At 52.5% G+C, this 20,248-nt stretch overlaps 1 protein-coding gene across 4 annotated transcripts in view; it reads right to left on the minus strand.

The window, feature by feature from the left end:
• Window positions 1–20,248, minus strand: part of TSPAN11 (tetraspanin 11) — a 64,057-nt gene that overhangs the window by 33,649 nt on the left and 10,160 nt on the right. For all 4 annotated transcript variants that reach the window (XR_009521293.1, XM_060026037.1, XM_060026040.1 and 1 more), the window contains exon 3: window positions 3,708–3,802. Coding sequence is in view for 3 of the 4 variants with exons in the window: in XM_060026037.1 (XP_059882020.1) it covers window positions 3,708–3,791 (84 nt within the window). In the remaining variant the exon portion in view is untranslated. The remainder of the gene's footprint in view (window positions 1–3,707; window positions 3,803–20,248) is intronic.

Below are 20,248 nucleotides of genomic sequence, written 5' to 3' on the forward strand. Positions count from 1 at the left end.
GCTTGGCACTTAGCACATGCCTAATAAATGCCATGGAATAGATTTTCCATTATCACTGACCAGAGTACCTGGACGTTAGCACCAGCTTCCCTTACCACCACGACAAGACCTTGGGCAGGATTCTGAACTGGGTGTACCTGCTCCCTGTCTGTAACATGAGGATAACAGTGACACAGCCGCCAGGGTTGACCTGCGGATCACAGGGGATGGTCCACGGAAGGTCGTTATCCAGCAGTACCTCTCAGATGCTAGGCATCGTAACCCCGGTCTCTCCTGGTTTAGACAGGGCAAACGGGGACACTGTGGACCCTGGACGCACCCCTGATATCTGGGACTCCCACATCTCTCTCTTGCCTGAATTCTCAGCCCCCATGCTCTCCCTGGGATTCTCACCCAGTCCCGTGGCTGCAACCACCATGGGGGTGGAGATGATGCCCATCTGAGACCCAGACCTCTGAGCTGACTTCTCTCACTGGGCATCTCCGCTCAGATGGTCTCCTGGCAACTCAAGCGCACCACGCCAACGTGTGACCTCGCCATCTGACCCCACGCTGCTTGCCTTCCTGGGCTCCCGCTGCGGGGATGGACTTACATATCCTAGACACATCTGCCCTCTCGACAGCATCTGATTAATGACCAAATCTTGTCAATTTTGCTTCCTAAAACCCTTGACTTTCCCCAAGTATTTGATGCTCGCTGTCACCCCCTCAATGCAGGTCACCACCATCTGTTGTCCTGATCAGGGAAAAGCCTAGAAGGAATGTCCACAGTGGTCATTTCTGGGTAGACAGTATTATGGGTTGAACTGTGTCCCCAGGAAGGTTTGTTAAAGTCCTAACCCCAGTACCTGTGAATGTGACCTTATTCGGAAATAGGATCTTTGCAGATGTAATTAATTAGGGTACAGTCATTAGGATGGGCCCCAATCCTGTATGAGTGGGTCCTTACAAGAAGAAGAAAATGCTGTGTAAGGATAGAGACACACAGGAAGGACAGCACGTGATGACTGAGGCAGGGCCTGGAAAGATGCAGTCGAAAGCCAAGGACTCCACGACGCCCGCCCCCACCAGGCACTTGCAAGAGGCAAGCAAGGTCCTACCTAGAGTCTCAGAGGGAGCACAGCCCTGCTGACACTCGTTTCGGACTTGACTCTGGCCTCCAGAGCTGTGAGACAATCAATTTCTGTTGTCTTAAGCAACTCAGTTTATGTTCCTTTGTTACAGCCCCCTAGGAGCCTAATACCCTGAGATATGGGCCATTTTTTTCTTACTTAAATTTTTTAGTATTTTGTCGATTATTAGTGGATACATAAGACTTTATGAGCTGGAAGAGCACACTTATTACAGTAAGTCCCCGACATACAAACCTTCCAGATGCAAGCTTTCAAAGATGCAAACGTGCATCTGGTTCCAGCAAAGGAACCAGAACCTGCGCCATCAGCGTCAGGCGTGAGTGACACTGCAGCTTCCTCTGTCTCCTGTTGCTGACGACCCTTCAGCTCTACCAGCTCCCACCTCCTCTCCCTCCTCCAGGCAGTAACTCTTCCTGCCTGTTCACTCAGTGCCAGCCCGTGTGCCAGCTGTCGTACTGGTGCTACTGTACTTTTCAAGGTACTGTACCATAAGATTAAAAATGTTTTATTTTTTGTGTTTGTTTTTATGTATTATCTGTGTGAAAAGTGTTATAAACCTATCACAGTACAGTACTATAGAGCCGATTGTGTTGGGCACCTAGGCTAACTCTGTTGGACTTACGAACAAACTGGACTTATGAATGCGTTCTCGGAACGGAACTCGTTCGTATGTAAGGGACTTACTGTATTTTTAAAAAAATCCTCACTCAGCGAGAATCTTAAACACCCCACCGGATTTCTCTCTGAGAATCGAAACTATCTACGCCCACACAATGACCTGATCATATCACTGTGGCTTTATTATTCCACTGTCTTCATCCATACAACTTCCCTATTCCAGGAAACGCTCGCCCAGGAAGAGAAAAGTTGCAAATAAAACAAGTTCATTGTTCGTTTCGGGAACTTTGCAAAAAGCATTTAAGCAAACGGCAGATTGTTTAACTTCTGAATAGATGGCATTGTATGTCCCCTCTCCAAGACGCTTCTAAACCCTTGCCTCGCTGTGGGTACCAATCCTTAACTACTATACCATGATCCTTCCCAGTATTAAGCAATTTCATTAATCTTAGTGGAAGACTCTGAAAAGGCAAACACAGCCCAGCTTTGCCTCTGCCTTTCTGAGAGGCTTCTGAGAGCGCATCCTTTGCCATGGCAACAAGGAGACTCAGCCCTGCCTTACGAGCAGGTCGATCTGCTGGCATTTTGGGGCCTTCTACAGCTAATATACCCAAAAGACTGCATTTACTGAATGCCTTCTGTGTGCAGAGACAGAATTAAGCACTTCACATACACCATTTCAGGGCGTCTCTGAAATACACTATTAACAGATAAACTGAGGGACTTCCCTGGTATCGCAGTGGTTAAGAATCCACCTGCCAATGCAGGGGACATGGGTTCGAGCCCTGGTCCGGGAGGATCCCACATGCCACGGAGCAACTAAGCCCGTGCGCCACAACTACAGATCCTGAGCTCTACAGCCTGCTAGCCACGACTACTGAGCCCGCGTGCCACAACTACTGAAGCCCACGCACCTAGAGCCCGTGCTCCGCAGCAAGAAAAGCCACCGCCATGAGAAGCCCACGCACCACAACGAAGAGTAACCCACGCTCGCTGCGACTAGAGAAAGCCCGCACGCACCAACGACGACCCAACGCAGCCATAAATTAATAAATTAATTTAAAAAATAAAAGATAAACTGAGGCGCATTAAAAATGTTAAGTTGATTTGAACAAAACTCGATTTGAATCAGGCAGCATCCCATCTAGCAGATGCAAAGGAGCTCCGAGAGCCATACAAAACGAAAGACTTTTCTAGGCAGAAGGGCTGGGAACAAGGAAGTTACATTAGGCAAAACAGCGGGTTGGTCATTGCCAAATAGCTTTCGTTTAACTGGAGACACAGGCTCAGCCAGCGTAGGTGAGTTGCCTACGGCAGAGCCTGTCTGCTGACGGCAACGCCTGCACCGTTAGCCCCCTTCTGCCTCTCCAGACACATTCCAGTGTCTGGCTCTTTGGGGACCTGGTGGTATTCTGCTACCAATTATCTGGATAATTGCCTCAAGTGGACAGACTCTTTTCTTCCTGGGTGACCTAGCCCGGGTGGTTTCCCCGGCGGGGAGTCGCTACAGAGACCATTCCCGATGCACAGAGGCAGCCCTGGGCCCCCCAGGACTTATGTTTCTCTGCCTCGGGCCTGGAGAATGTGAATCATGAAAGGCAAATGGGCTTCGGAGGAAAACAAGCAGTTATTTGAGGCCGTCACATTTCCCACCAGGCATTGGAGCCGCAAGTTAGCAGGGGAGGGAGAGCCAGACCTTGCGGACTGAGGCCGGGACGCAAGCTCATGGCGATGCCTGGTTGCTGTGCGGTACGGACTCCACGCCAACCTGCAGGCCGAGTCTTAGGTTCCCCCTCAGTAGCAAATGTACACGTTTGCTTTCAAGTAGGCAGAATTAGCCCATGGGTGGTCTCTGATGTGGAAAAAATCAGCTCCAGAGAGATGACTCACAGAAAGCAAAGACGGCTTGACTCACGCGGTGCTGGAGAAGCGGGTGGCGCGTGCCGGGTTCACTTACCCAGAAGAAGAAGTTAAAGACAGCGAGTAAATACTTCAAGTAGACGGTCAGCCAGTCGTCCTGATCAACCTTGTAATGGGCCATGGTTGCTGGGCCTGCAAAGAAGACACACGTGTGACCAGGGGTCCACGGAGGCGGCCTTGCCCGCCCAGAGCCAGGCGAGGTTCCCTTCAAAGGGCATCCTAGCCTGTCTGGCCGGGGACTCTCAGACTGGGGGTGTGCAGCCCCAAGCAAAGAGCAGAGAAACGCCAAGGTCACTGGACACAGAATGGAGGTGAATCACGCAGAATTTTCTAGCGCTGTGGATCTTGGTTTGGCCCTTCTGATGCAGGACTAACCTGCAAGTCTTCCTACAGACTTTGCACTATGCTACTGTGTTCTTATTCTGCCCCCGTCTTAGCAGGGTGGCAGGACACAAGTTCACCTGTCCTGCACACACACACACACACACACACACTCGGCGTGCCTGCCTTGCGGTGGAATCCTGTATCATTTGAACAGGACCTCTGCATGCGCAGGTGAGGCACGAGCCCCAAATCAGAGCATCTGTGCTGGAAGGGACCTCGATATCCCCAGGCCACCCCAGCACCTCGACTTTCCAAAGGAGGAAGCAGGTCGGTAGACCGCGTGGTTTGGCAGTAGGATGACAAGACCTGGAGTCTGGCTCCCTGGGTTTAAACCCTGATCTGTCACAAGGTGTGTGAGAATGTGGGTAGTTACGTAACCTCTCGTCCTCGTGCCCTCCTCTGTACCGGAGAGAATAATGATGCCCACGTGGCAGGGTTGTCTTGCAGATGAAATGGGATGATCTACGTGAGGTGTTGACCACAGTCCCTGGCACGGAGTAAGTGCTCTATACTGTTGGCTATTAATATTACATGTGGCAGGGGTTAGAACCCAGAGCGCCAGCCCTAAAATTCCTAGCCTTTGCCCCAGAACCATGCTCCTTCCCCTTGTCCCGATGCCCGCTGGTGGGCTCTCTAGGAACCGTGGCGTCAGTGGGATGAGAAGATGGGGGTTCATGTGCCCGGTGATCCTGTTTGCATCTAAATCCCAAAGCAGCCTCCAAGATCTCTCCTCGGGCTTCTCTCATTCCCTGGGCTCCCCCTCACACACGCTCTGACACTCGGAGCGTAGCTGCTCCCTTAGGAACCGTCCCCTTTAGCGGGACCTCTTTTATTCCAGACCCAGAGCAAGCAGGCCTTGGTTCTGCCCACCTCCATCTCCCTCTCCTCCATTCCCACCAGTGTCTGCTCGGGCCCCCCCACCACTGCCCTGCCCCGCCTCTCCGCGGCTGGTGCCGGCCGGGCCCAGATTACTTCCCCTGGAGCCACCGTGCTGAGTTTTATTTCAAGCTCATGGGCTCCTGAGACAGGGCGAGAGGAAGACAGAAAAGAAGAGGTGGCTGTCTTATTTGGGATTTCTATTTGCAGACCTTGAAGAAGGTAATTTAAGACTTTGTCTTCTTGGTAAAAAAAGACAAAACCCATTTTTCTCCGATTTAGTCTGAGAGGTAGGGTGGTGGAAAAAATACAGAAGGAGAAAAAAGGAAGCCCTATAAAAAAGTGTAAAAAGCGGTGCTGGATGGGGTCAGCCAGGCGACTGGACCGGGAGCTATTACACGGTCGTGTGCAGGTCACTGTGCACGAGGTCCTGATGAGGGACCCTCTGGGCCACCGGGGCCATTGGTAAACTGACCGTCTGTTTGGGGCCCAGCTCCTCCTGTCTGCATTCTCTTCTCCCTTTGCCTGGCCCTCCCCTCCCAGCCGGGGCCCACTGGACTCATGTACCAGAACCTTCTCTAGACCTGCAGACCAAGGGGTCAGGACCCTCTGAAGGAAACTGTATTTTTAAAAGAGTTCAGGCAGATGACAGGATTTAACAAAAGAAACATATTTCTAATGGTAAAGTTTCGGCCCTGAGGGGTAGAGAAGACAGAAGCCCACAGTGCTGTGGAATGGCAGGGTCAGCAAAAACCTCTGGACTCACTTAATCCAACCTTCTGCAGAAGGAATGAGGAAATTAATACATGTCTGAGTTAAGACTCATTTTCAAATGACCTCTCTCAAGTCACATGGCTAATGGTTGCCTAACCCCCTGTTCTGTGCTCCTTACACAGGACCCTACTATACGTGGGTCCCTATGCTGGGGCTGGCAGAGGCCCCCAAAGAAGTGTCAGAACCTTGTCATTTCCCGGCTGTGTGACCTTGGGCAAGTTACTTAATTTCTCTGTGCAGCTAATTTACTGAGCACTTACTACGTGCCAAGCCCACGATTAAGTGCTTTACACGGGCGATCTTGTTCTAGCTTCCCAACAGCCCTATGAAGTAGGGCTATTCCCATTCCTTTTGCAAGATAAGGAAACTGAAGCTCCCACAGGTTAAATAAGCTGTCCAAGTCACAGAGCAAGTAAGTGGCAAAGCCCGAACAGAACAAGGAGCTTCTGACTCAGCCCAAGCTCTTACCCACCATGCAGTGCTCTCAGGACCAGAGCTGCCAGGGGGAGGGAGCAAGGAGGACCGAGGTTGCTGACTTCCTTAATAGCTGTTCTCCCCTCTAGATTAGGACAAGAATCCCCCATTTTAGTTGGGTACTTGGCCCCCTGGAGCAGACGACACTCCCTAGCCTCTCTTCCTACCGGGTACAGCCAGGATTAACTGCTCGCAAAAGGCACGGAAGCAGAAGCAGTGTATGCAACTTAAGGTATCATTTTTGGGTGTATGTTTCGTGTGCGTTTGAGAAGGTGAATCCTGTCACTGTAGGGAGCAGAGTTCTATGGGCGTCAATTAGGTTAAATTTGGTAACTGCACTTTTCACAGCTACATCTTCGCTGATTTCATGTCTGCTTGTTCTACTGTCTATTGAAAAAAGTATATCAGACTCCCACTAGGACCATGAATTTGTATATCCATCCTTGAACTGTTCATTTTTTTCTTTTAAAAAATTTTTATTGAAATACAGTTGATTTACAATGTTGTGTTAGTTTCAGGTGTACAGCAAAGGGATTCCGTTACATACATACTCTTTTTCAGGTTCTTTTCCATTACAGGCTATTACAAGATATGGAGTATAGTTCCCTGTGCTATACTGTTGGTTAACTCTGTTCATTTTTGCTGTATATATTTTGCAGCTATTTTATGTAGTACATTTAGATTTGGAGTTGTGATATCATCCTGGTGGATCAATCTCTATCATTAGTAAATGTCACTCTCTGTCTCTAATCATCAGAAATATCCTTAAAGTGAGGAGAGGCATGTCTCTCTTCACCCCTTCCTTCTTCTAGTTGGTTGGAATGCTGATGTGATGGCTGGAGCTCCAGCAGCCATTTTGAGGCATGAGCTGGAAAGCATGGTTTGAAAAGTGTAGAGCAATAAGTTCAAAGAACCTGGATCTCAGATGATTTTGGAGCTGCCACACCATCCATGGGCTGCTCACCTCCAGACTTAGTTTATATGAGAGAACAAAAAAACTTGTAGCTTCTTTAAGGTACATGGTTGAATATTCTATTACCCATAGCTAACTTCACCCTGATGTGGTAGATGGAGTGGTGGGTACAAAGGTCTGCCAGAGCACGTGAGCAGGGGCACTGAGGATGGGGCAGTCAGACGGGTGGTGATGTTGGGCAGTGGCCACAAGCTCTTTTAACTTTACACTCGATCACTAAAATGTTTTGAGCACACCCCATAAATATGTATATTTATTTATAAATTTTATTCATGTACTATTATAGACCTATATGGTAAACATCATCAAATTCATCAAAAAGCTTAATTTTGCTTTTTTTTTTTTAAGATGAAAATAATTAGGAAGAGGAATTCTAAGTAGATGGTCTGTCTCCGCTTTGGGGCCAACTGATGCAGGTTTTAAAATGGAGGGGTGAGAAGTGTACAGGTAGGTAGGGGTCAGATCGTGAGCAGCTAAGCCCCAGAACATGGACTCATGTCCTCAAGTGATGAGAACCACAGGAAAGCACGCAGCGAGGCAGTCCCTTAATGAGCCCTGCATTTCAGAAAGAGTTCCCTGGCAGGGGCAGAACAGGGCTGGGGCCAACTGGGTGCCTGGGGACCAGTTAAGCAGTTGGTACAGTTGGTGCTGATGTCCAAGAAGGGGACAGGGGGGTCTGAACCAGGCCCGGGGCAGCGGGATGGAGAGCAGGGGACAGACATGGGCAGGCAGGCCATGTGTACAGCTAGGAGGAGAAGCAGGAAAGACCTCATCAGCCTTGGGGAGAGGGATGCACGAGGGAGCGGGCTGGAGGAGAACAGGCGAGTGCGGGGTCGGCCACAGCACCGCGGGCTGCCGAGAGAGCCAATCACAGAGCGTGGCAGGGCTCACCTTTTCCAGGGCAGCATCAGCGGAGGATGACTCTGGTCAGGAAGCCAGGAGTGGGGGTGGGGGGGTGGGGATCTGGAGACCCAAGGTAGATATTTTCAAATGAGAAGGCGAGGGAAGCAGCTAGAAGGCCTAGTTGACGTTGAGAAGTGTCTTTGCCTTGTAAAGAAGGGAGATTTGCATGCTCATTTCACTGGGAAAGATTCCCAGCCACCACTAAACCCTCCTGCCTAGTGACTGGGGATGGGTGGACCGGCTGAAGGTGGGGGGAGCAGAAGAACCCATTTCTCCCAAGTGGTTCCAGATGGGGCCTGGCAGGCAGCCGTCCTCATGTATTCTCCTCCCCTGGCCCTTCTTTCACCCCAGTTTTCCTCAGCCCTTCCCTGTGATTATGAGCAGGGGCAGGGACGGGGGGTGGGGGGTAGGAGGGAGGGAATGGCCACGGCAGCCCCTGGAGAGGGGAAAGTGAACCCAAGCTGCCTGACTGGCCTTATCTCTCCCCCACCTCCATCTCCCCCACCAAGGGACTGGAGGAACCAGGGCTTCGGATCACCCTCCAGGACCATTTTCCCTGAGCTCTGAGGAATGTCATGAGCCCCATTTCAGCAAAGGACGTCTCTTCTTTGGCCTTGTAACTGGCCTGCTGCCCCCACCCCCGGCCCCTTCCCGGGCCCGCCCCTGAATCTGGAACCTTGCCCACTGACCGCAGCAGTTCGTCTAGGTCCTTTTTAGTACCTTTTTGTGCTGCGAACAGGCTGATTGACTTTGGACACTTCCTGGCTCTGTCCCTTCACTGTCTCCCAGGCTCAGGCAAGCGGCCCCCCTCCCCTGGGTGTCTGTCTTCCCATCTGTGGGGCGGGGCAGCCGTTCTCAGGAGCATCAGAATCTGGAGGGCTGGTCGACAGGGACAGCTCAGCCCAGGGTGTCTGATTTATCAGGACTGGGGTGGGACCCTGGAGAACAGACTCCCGGGCAGGACGACCAGCTATGTGATTTGCCCAGGACTGAGGGATTGCTCGGAACGCTGGACTTTCAGGGCTGAACCTGGACCACCCGGAGTGAAGTAGGGGGGTGGTCACCCGACTCCCAGATGCTGCCTCTGGTCTGGGGACCACACTCCGAGTCAGTGTTCTCCAAAGCCCCTTCCAGTTCTCTTAACTCCATGGCCTGCACAGTGTAATTACCCTGTAATTACCCTTTGCATCTGAACAGACGTAACTGAGCGGGTGGGGCGGAGCCCCAGGGTGGGTGCACCCTCTCACACAAAGTCCACATTTAGGACGAAGATTTCCCAGACAGCCTGGTGATGCAGCCTTGGGGCGCCGGGTCTCCAGGCCAAAGCTCTGACTGCAGAACAAAGCTGGGATTCAGGGAGAGCCAGCAGGCCTGGGGGCCTGTGCTGCAGGACATCTCAGAAAGGCTGCCTCAAATGACTTGATGGTGAAGGATGGATCTGGGGACCACGTCAGGCCGGATATGTAAAATTATGGGCCCTGAGACCTGGGGGGCATCATCTCTTCTACGGCTTCTCGCCACCCCACTCCCCCCCGGAGAGAATGAGTCTCTAAGTGCAGAGAAGATGAGGGACACGTAGGCAGAACCCCGTCGGCTGGCTGGATGTGCCGAAGTCCCGGTGGGCAGGGCAGGGCTCAGCCAGAGGGAGAGACCAGAGCAGAGTGGACCACGCTGGGCGCTGGGGGAGGGCAGCAGAGGGCAGGCGGGTGCCTGGGACCTGACCGTATAGATACGAGGCTCTGTCGGCCCCTGGGCCAGCTGCATCCTTTGCTCATTCAACAGACACGCATCAAGTCCCCACCGTGTGCCAGGAGCTGTACATAGAACCCCTGGAGTTCGCCCTTAAGGAGCTGACAGCAGCCGTGGGGCTGGGGCGCCCGCACACATATAACCTCCAGACCCTGCCGGTGGCCCAGAGGAAGCGGCACATGGATCCTGCCAGGTTGCGATGGGGGCGGAGTGGGGGGCATTAAACCTGGTCCTTGAGGACAGGCAGGGCTTCTGCACGGGGAGGCTGCTCAGCCAGAGGGGACAGCATGAGCAGAGGCTGGACACTGCGGCTGCAGAAAAGCCTAGAAGGTCAGGTCAGGGGCCAGGGGTCAATCCGGCTGGCCGCACTTGGTGTGACTTTTCCCTCCCCACACGCTCTCTACGCCTGGGCTCTCACCAACCTCTTGTTCTCTGCCTGCTCCGGTTAGCACAAGCTCAGGCTGCGGGTGCCCTGCCTCTTCATTCCCTGAGGGCGGACTCCCCATACTCGGGGGCGGAGGGGGAGCTTGGTGTTTCTAAAATAAAGACAAAGCCAGTATATTTGCTGTGGAAAAACTAGCTCCACCCTCCCCCTCAGTTAAATAAGTCCCACTTTCCTCCTCTGGGTTCTTGGTCAACAAGAGGCCAGGCCTGTGTGGCGGTCAAAGAGGTGGAAAGGAAAAAACAGTCCAAGTGGTTTAACCTGTAACTGAATTTAGGCTTCAAGTGAACCCTGGTTGCAATCCCCGCATGTGCCCCTTCTTTGCTCTCCTGCCCCTCTGTTTAATTTCCACGTGCCTGAGACCCTATTCCTGGTGGGTGGAGAGTCCCTCTGCAGGGGTCAGAGAAGTGAGGCTTCCTCGGGCCTCTGAATGGGACAGCTGAAGGGGAAGCATCCCTGGCTCGGCCCTGAGGAAGCTGGGCTCTGGGGGTGGGGTAGGGGTGACACACTGGGGCCAAAGTCACACTGTAGATTAGTGGCAGGACAGAGAGCTGGCCTTCTGTCTCCATGGCCACCAATAGGATTTTGAGGGGCTTCCCTGGTGGCGCAGTGGTTGAGAGTCCGCCTGCCGATGCAGGGGACACGGGTTCGTGCCCCGGTCCGGGAAGATCCCACATGCCACGGAGCGGCTGGGCCCGTGAGCCATGGCCGCTAAGCCTGCGCATCTGGAGCCTGTGCTCCGCAACGGGAGAGGTCACAACAGCGAGAGGCCCGCGCACCGCAAAAAAAATAAATAAAAAAACCCCCTCAGCACCAAGAACTCTTAGTCTTTATCCCCAGAGACTCATGTTTTCCTAAGTACGGGACTATTTTTTGCTTCATTTGCAGGTGCCAACGTGCATTCAGTGAATTAGTCAGGGCCATGTTCAGAACCTGAGGCAGGTGGTTTCGCTGCCTTCTGACTCTCTACATTTATACATACACAGAGTCTTTGGAAGTTCTGCCTGTAGGCGAGTATCACCCTCTGCTGTTTTTCCTGGGTCCTTTTTAAAAAAATCTCAGTCTGACCCATGAAATGAGGGCTTCCCCAGTGCTTATGAAAAGAATGAGTGAACAAACAAAAACAGTTCTAGTCAGTGGGTCAGAAGATCCTGGTGTGAATACCAGCTGTCACCTACAGCAGCGTGACCCTGGGCAAGTCACAGGACCTCTGGGCCTCAGCTTCCTCCTTTGTGAAATGGAGCTGATGCTGGTCCAACTTTGCCTCCCTTGCAGGTTGGCTGTGAGGATCAAATGGGCTGAAGAATTTGCAACAACTGTGTGTACTGGTTTTTACAGCCTCAGTGCCATGCCAGGGTAAAGGCATTATTACACCAACCCCCAAGAGGTCCTTGAATGAAGAACAAGGTGTGGGTAACTCTATGGACTACATCAGCCAGAGGCCATGTATCCGATCGTTGGGGATATAGTCTTAAAGCCTCTGTATCTAAGCCCACTTGCCTACTCGTGGACTCCACTTAGATGGCCATGACAGGAGACCTTGTCCCCAGGTGACCAGGAAAAATTCAACTGCAGAAGATCAAGACCTTACTTTAAAAAAGTAGATTGGTTCAGACAGGATAGTCATTTTAAAAGAAGGGCGGATACAAATATTAATAACATTTAACTCAGGCTAATCTTGAGATTAGCCTTAAAATCATGAGAACCTATCAACTAACCAGTTGTGGAGGAAGGCAAGGTAAGAATGATAAAGAATTATACTCTCTATAGAATTACAGGGAAATCAATTTGAGATTATACATCAGAAGGCAACTGCGAGCTGCCGGGGACCTTTACCAAGGGTTATCCTAGAAACAGTGCAGTTGACACCATGTAGGTGTCTATTTACCATGTTTAAGTATAAAACTGTAAAATATCTATTTGGACATTATTTTTCCTAGTCTTCTCTTTCTTTTTATCATTCATCAATACCTCCCTTTCTAAGTTCTGTTTCACCCAAATGTGTCTCTAAAATGCAATTTTTGTATAACCTTCTGCTAGATGGGTTGGTCTAAGTTTCATTTGAAAGTCTTCTAAACTCTCCTACATTGGTCATCTGAAATTTTCCAGTTTGTACTGGCATTTCACTTGAAAGTATGGCAAAAATCATTTTTTCTATACCTTTTTCTTAAAAGGTAGAAATAGATGAATGTTATCACTCATTTGTTGTATTTTAGTGTGAATTTGTTAAATCGGATGATTTCCTATTTTTCTAAATTTTTAATATTGAAGTTTAATAAATATATAGTAAAGCACAGAGGTCTTAAGTGTATAGCTTGATGATCTTTTTCAAAGTCAATACATGCATGTAAGGCTATGTATTTTCCCCTGAGTACTGCTTTGGCTGCTTTCTGCACATTTTAATTTGTCATATTTTCACTATTCATTTCAAAGTACTTTCTAATCCTCACTGCAGTTTCTTTTTTGATCCAAGATTATATGTATGTTGCTTGATTTTTCAAACATTTGGAGAATGTTTTAGTTGTGTTTTTCTTGTTGATTTCTGGCGTATTCTACTGTGGCTGGAGAATATGCTCTGTATAACTTCAGTCCTTTGAAATTTGTTGAGACTTGCTTTATGGCCCAGAAAATCGTTTCTTTCAGTGAATGTTCCATGTGTGTTGAAAAGAGTGTATACTTTCCAGTTTTGTTAATTATGTCATTAAAACATATATTCCTACTGGAAAAAAAAGAAGGGGGAAAAAGGAAAGGGTTTTGGTGAACATTAAGCACCTCATCTCAGTTCTCAACAAGATGCTGTGAAAGAAACATCCTCTGTTGGGTGTGAGAAGGGGCTCCAGGGGAGGGCTGCTGCCTAGGGGGCCTGTGGGTGGGGCTCCATGGGATAGCATGGCTAGCCCTCTGCCATCAAAGCAGGGCTAATGAGGTCATTAAGCCCAGAGAGTGAAGGATGTCGCCCCTACCCATTCCCTCCCTTCTCATAACCCCTCTGCCCCTAGGCAGGATTTAAGGAGGACTGGGCTTGGCATCCAGAGACCTGGGTTCTTGTCCCATTTCTGTTTCCTAAGTTGCTCTGTGACTTTGGGCCTCAGTTTTTCTCATCTATAAAACTGCAATGACTCTATCTCCCTCACTGAGATGGGTAAAGTTGCAACTCCATTGCAGGACTTGCTGCTGTCACGTAATTTCTGCATCACCTGAGGCTCCGTGTGTGTGATCGTGTACCTACAAATAACAAGGGCCAATACTTATTGATCGTGTACCACATGTCAGGTATGGTCCTAAGCCTTTTGGAAGGGTCCCCTCTTTTAATTCTCCTAGTAACCCCATGAGCAGACATGAGCATCACCCCACGTGACAGATGAGGAAAGGGAGACAAAGGTTATAGAGCCTGCCTGGGCCAGGCTGTCAGTAAGGAGGGGGTGGGATTCAGAGTCATGCAGACTGGCTTCAAAGTGGACTCTTCTCAGGGGGACCATATGCTCCACTTTGCCCGCCCAATGCCAGTTTCTCTGGACAGCCCCGGTTCACACCTATTGTCTTGGCATGACTATTTGCAGGGACCTTTTCACTTAAAAAAATATCCCGGTTTGGATGTTCATTCAGTCCTGGCTCTTCACCACTATCTTAAATTGGGTGTCAACAGTATTCAATATTTCTCAAGCCCCTGACTCTTTCTGCCCCGATCCCCTCCACACACTATAGGTTTCTCCAACCCACGTGCTCTGACACTCAGGGTCACCAACCCTACTGAGAAGCATAAGGTGTTTCCCTTAACCACAGCATTTGCTAAGACCTGAGCTCAGCCTGTATCCTAAGCATGCCCCTCGGCACCTGACCTGAGGGTGTCATGGGATAGGGAAGGAATGAATGAACGGATGAACATATGCACCAGAGAGCCACGTGAAAGCCCCTGCGCGCTCTGAGGGTTATAGAAATATTTCCCACAAGTTCCCCAGGACACCTGGGTCAGAGGTGATGAGAAGGAGAGAAGCCAAACCTACAGCATCCTTTCCTCGGCCCGATGCACGCGAGTGTGGAGGACGTTTCGCGTGGAGGGTTCAGCACAGGCTCAGCACCTCCCAACAGGCCTCCCGGGACGTCCTGCCCAAGCCACCCACGGACCTTCTCTGTCCTCTCCACGCCACCCTCTTCTTCCCCTCATCTTTCAAGGCCAGCCCCAGGTGAGAAACCCAGACCTATGTCCATGGTACACCAAAGTAGAAAAACCCTTCTGAAAATAAAACAAATGAGGCACAAATGGGACCAGGACAGTTCCACTGGGGGGAAACACCTGGACACACAGGTGCTCCCGAGAGAAGCCCGACCTCAGAAGAAACCACAGGCTCTGAAAATGAACGAGCATCAGCCCCTCCTCCGACCCCCATGCACCCTGTGGGCTCCAGCCCTTGGGGATGGCTCTCCAGCTGAGGCTGGGGAAGCCCACAGCCCCTAAGGGCTGCCCCAGTGGGATCTCAGGGCTGAAAAATACACTGGCTTCCTCCCCCTCCTCCTACAGAAGGCTCAGCATCGTGGTGGCGTGTGCATGCGCTGGGTCTGAAAGTAGCTCATTAAATAAACAAACGCCAGAGGGAGGCAGGTCGTTCTGCTCTGCGCCACAAACGTGTGCTTCCCCACTCACGGAGACGAGACGTTTGAGAGCACAGAGAAGCCATCTCCAGCCCCAGCGCCTCGCCCAGGTTCTGGCCGGCAGCCCCCAGAGCCCAGCCCCCTGTAACTTCGGCCAGTGAAGAGCGGTGGGCCCCTCACTGGGGCCAGGTCTTTAACTGTCTCAACGGCTCAGCGAAGCCGGTGCTATCACCTCTATTTTATAAACAAGGAGGCTGAGGCTCCCCTGGCACACCGAAACATCAGGTCGTGGTGTCAGGGAAGCTAAGGTCAGGGCTCCTCAGGTCTGAGCTTTCCGTAGGCTTAGAGGGGAGGAGAGAAGTCACCTCCATCCAGAGTTGACTTTCCCGTCCTGTCTCGGGGCACCTCCCGAGAAGCCTTGCATAGCAAGGATGGAGGCTCAGAGGTGGCCCATGCAGGGTGAGCTCAGGATCTGTAAGGCAAGGAACAGTGGCAGCAGGAAGTCCTGAGAGCCCAGGCTGCCGGGACTCAGCAGAGGGTGGGACGTGGGGGTGAGACAGAAACAGAGCGTCACCCAACTTCCAGGGGAGCCGCACACATCAGAGTCCCCACGAGCGGCTGCCCCGGGACCGAGCAGGTGTGCACGGCTGCTCACTTAACAAGCTGCTCACCTGCCTTCTCTCTCTCCCTTCCAGTAAACCAGGCTCCTCACCACCCAGCCTTCCCTGCCAAGCCTGGGTGCCCTCCTTCTCAAGGGACCAGCTGGGTGAAATCCTGACTTTTACTGGAAGTTGCCAAGCAGGGACTGGGCAGCACAATACACAGTGGGAGGGCAGGTGGGGTGGGTGTCTCAGGGTTGGGCTGCCCAAGACCCGTGAGGGTGGGCAGTGAGGGTGGGAAGACGTGTGGGGGCTGGTACACCTGACTACTCCCCACCCCATGGACCCTTTTAAACATACGAACTAAACTGTGACCTGTAGGCAGACATCCTCCCCTTTTTCTAGAGGAGGAGAGGTGCATTGAAACTTACTTTAGTTTGAATCACCAGGTAGTCAAGACGGCTAGTGTTCGACCAAAAGCTGTCCTCCCCTCCTTCCATTATAATGGAGTTGGAGCTGGGTACATGGCCACTGAACCAGTGGCTACATTTCCCAACTGTCTAAGTGGCCGTATCTGGCTGTGTTGTAGTTTTTGACAAAGGAACGTGAGTAGAAATGCTACTTCCAAGCCTGAGCCTTAAAATATTGCCCCTGCACATCTCCACCATCTTCCCCCCCTCCCAAGAACTGGGCCACAGATGTGCCTGAAACCCAGTTTCAACCACACAGACGAGGACAGCCCCTCAGAGCAATGGTTCTTTAACTGTAGAGTCTATTAGAATCCCCTGGAAGGCTTTTACAAACACAGGTTTCTGGGCCCACCCCCGGGGCCCCACCCTGGTCATTTGCTTTTCCAACAAGCTTCCAGGGGGTGCCGATTCTGCTGGTCTGGGGACCACACACTGCGCGTGGGGATGGTTGAGACAGAAGATCCCCGCAGGACCTCATGGAGCAGGACAGCCTGCCTACCCCGGACCGTTCCAAGAGAGAAAAACACATTTTGTTCTTTAAGTCACTGTCCTGTGAGGTGTCTGATACAGCCATTCAGCCTTGCCTCTAACTGAATTGTATCCTAGGGGTCACATTCTTCTCTGTATGACATCCCATTGAAAAAGAAGAAAAAAATTCTGTTCCAAGTCCACCTCCAGGGGCCGCAAATTCCTCCTTGATCGGATACACACAGAGCCAGGATGCAATCTCAGGTGTACGATTCCCGAACTAGACCGAATCGCTATGCATGCTCTCTCCCAGGTCTCGCATGTTCCCCTGAATCAAATTATCGCCAGATCCCCTTCTCTTCACCACCAAGGTCTGAAGCCTCGCGTCCTCATCCAGTCCTTCTGCAGCCGCCACGGCCTGCACAGGTGGACCGGGCTAGGGGAGCAGCGGAGGCTGATGAGACGTGAGACCCTAAACCCACCAAGGAAAATCACCGCCGCTCTGAACTAAGACCGCAGGGTTTTAATTCTGATACACTGGGTCTCAAAAGTACCTTTAAAAAGAACAATGCACTGCTGTCAGATGTACTTACTGCTCCCACTAAAACCAGCTTAATTATAGCGAAGAACACAGTCTATTATTTTTCCCACACTCAGAGATGGATCTATATTATAATTTCCCTGATCTTTTTGAATGAATGGATTAAGCTTTCCACCAAGAAAGAGCTGCTCTTTTCATCACCCACGTGGAGACACACGCGTGAGGCCCTGTGCAGGCGCGGGGGGCTGCTTGGCCATGACCCCCAGGGAAGGCTGGTGTTCAGCACGAGGGGGACTGGGTTGGGGAAAACATGTGTCCTGGACCCCAGGCGAGGGACAGGCGCCGAGGGCTGTCCTCCCTTCCCGCGATTCGCAGAGAGTGATGCTAGGAATGTCCGCTAATGGACACGGTGTGGTGTGTACAGAGGCATCGGCAGACGGGGGAGGGCAGGGCCCAGGGGATCTAACTCAGGGTGCCCCTTGCTGTGCACCAGCACGTGGGCAGGTCCCTACCCCTCTGTGTGCCTCTGTCTTTATCTACACAATGAGGACGCTGGTGTTCTAACGGGACATTCTTTTAAGTAAATTTTCTGCTAGAACCTCAACATATAAAACAGATGAACTGCAGCTTCTCTGGCAGAAGGGGTGTGTTTAGCCCCTTCCCCATCTAAGCTCACTTGATCGCTGTCTCCCCTCCCCACTCCCCCAAAGCCCGAACCACAAAGAAACCCGCTCTAGCGCTCTCTGAGACGGTGCAGGCGTGAGCTTCGTTACGCTTTAACTCCATAGACCCAGAGGATATTTCTAGAACTGAAAGTGACGTCCCAGATCATCTGAGGAGTCTTTCACTTGACAGACGGTTCGGCGTGTGATGGTCCCCGCTGGCCTCAACCCTACTCTTTCTCTTTCTCTTTCTATTGTGGCAAACTACACATAACATAAACTCTACCACTGTCACTACCTCAGGTCACTTGCACAGATATATAATAAGGCCAGTGGGTGAGCAGCTCTCAGCAGGACGAGAGGCCGGCGCTCTTAGCGTCCCCAGCCCACAGACAAGGAAACTCACCGGGGGGCACACGAGCCAGTGTGAAATACAAATCCACCCGCTCATCCACTCCCTGTGCTGCTGCCCCGTCTCCCAGACAGCGTGGCAGGCCGTCCTGCCCAGGCTCCCGGTGCCGGGCCCCCCAGGAGCACGTCCTAGTTTGGGTCCTGCCGGGCCGGTTCACTCTGTGGGCTGCTCTCCAGTTCTGGCCGTGGCATCAGGCTTCGCTGATTCGTGCCCCGCTCCCGGCTGATGGTGAGAGCATCTCCGCCAGGAGGCTTCTGCTCTGCTCTGCTCCGTGCCCTCGGCTTGGGCCTGGGGACCCCGGGTCAGGAGGACTGGCCCCTTCTCTCCCCCCAGGGCGGCTCCCAGTGCATCTGACTCACACTGTCCAGGCCCTGGACTCAGCCAGGGAGCCTGAGCCCGGGCTGGGTCTTTGGAAGCTGCACCGGGACCCTGGGGGCTGAGGCCATGTGACCAGGGCTGGGAGAAAAGGCTGCCAACCACACGCAGGCCCAGAGGAGGCGGCGGCCAGAGATGCCAGCCAGGCGGTTCTGCTCCAGCCCCTCTGGCGCAGGGTTAGGCTGGAAGCATCGGAAGCAGGTCTTCCCATCACTCCGCCATCCACCCGTCGGTGGTCCAGCCGACACCCGGGTGCTAGTGCCTTGTAGAAATCAGAGAAGGTTGGAAGGGCTGGGTGAACGTGACCCTGAGAGTGGAGGGAACCCCCCCACACCCACAGCCCTCCAGTGAGCCTGGCAGAAGCGGGGGACAGTCTGGGCCTGTGGGCCTCCCAAGCTTGGATTCGGGGCTCACAATGGAGCTGGAGGAACTGGGGGTGATGCTGTTCTTAGAGACCAGGGTGCATTTCCTCCGTTGTGGGTACTGAGCAGGGAAGGGGGTAAGACACACTCCTCATAGTCTAGAGCAGGGGTCCTCAACCTCCCCAGGGCCGTGGCCTGTTAGGAACGGGGCCGCACAGCGGGAGGTGAGCGGCGGGCGGGCGGGCGAGCGAAGCGTCACCTGCCGCTCCCCACCGCTCACATCACCTCCTGAACCGTCCACCTGCCGCTCCCCACTGCTCACATCACCTCCTGAACCGTCCACCTGCCGCTCCGCACCGCTCGCATCACCGCCTGAACCGTCCACCTGCCACTCCCCACCGCTCGCATCACCTCCTGAACCGTCCACCTGCCGCTCCCCACCGCTCGCATCACCGCCTGAACCATCCACCCGCCCCCCGACCCCCACCCGGCCATGGAAAAATTGCCTTCCATGAAACCAGTCCCTGGTGCCAAAAAGGTTGGGGACCACCGGTCCAGATGGTGCAGGAAACAATCGGGGCCCATTAACAATGGTCCCAGCCCTCAGACTCAAGAAGGACTTGCCACCAGGCTTGACTCGGGGACCCAAGTCCCCGGACATGGACGCTCTGACGACACTGCTACCCCCGCCCCCAGCATGGTTCTCTGACGTTTGGTTTGGGCTTTCACATACACGGAGGGAAAATTAACGTCACCCGTACCAGCTGTGTGACCTTGGGTAGGTCACCCAAGTACCTGAGCCAGTCTCCCCCTCCGCCCTCCAGGGGTAAGAGGGTGCGGACCTCCGAGACAGTGACCATGAAGGCCAGGAAGTGTGGGTGAAGCGCAGCTTGCCCCTCCCCCCATCACACCAGCAGCAGCAGTGCCTCCGTCGAGGGGACGATCGATGGCGGTCTGAAGGCTTTGTGGCTCTAAGGGACTAGCCAGGCTGCAGGGGCGATGCTCTGGCGGGCAGGAGGGGCCCTGGAGAAGCCTATATCATGGTGCACGTGACTTTGGCTTACGGACATTCACAACCTGCTCCTGGGCGTCAGAAAGGCACAGACACTCCTTTACAGGCATCGGGAAATTAAAAAAAAAAAAAAAAAAAAAAAGCCCAAATGACACAAAAACTCATCTCTGTTCCCAGAGATGATTGGTACAATTTCTCATTTGCTTTCAAAACAGTGCCTGTCTTGTCTCTGGAGCGGGACACCGTGGCTGAGAAGTAAGCCTGAAAGACCATTCCTTCCAAGGAGTTATGACGTGGAGGCCCCTGAAACTGTATGGAAAAATGTTACTATTTACGTGCTGGGGCCCCATAGGCTTTAGCACATCCCCAAAGGGGTTCATGACTTTGCTCCACAAAAAGGTTAAGGTTCCTTCTTCGGGTAGGTACAGATAAGACCTGAACTATGACCTCCTACGGGAAGGGCTGTCTTAGACACAGGCTCAGAGACCCCGTTGGCCCCAAGGATGCAGCAG

The sequence above is a fragment of the Delphinus delphis genome, chromosome 11, assembly GCF_949987515.2.
Source record: "Delphinus delphis chromosome 11, mDelDel1.2, whole genome shotgun sequence".
Classification (NCBI taxonomy): Eukaryota; Metazoa; Chordata; class Mammalia; order Artiodactyla; family Delphinidae; genus Delphinus; species Delphinus delphis.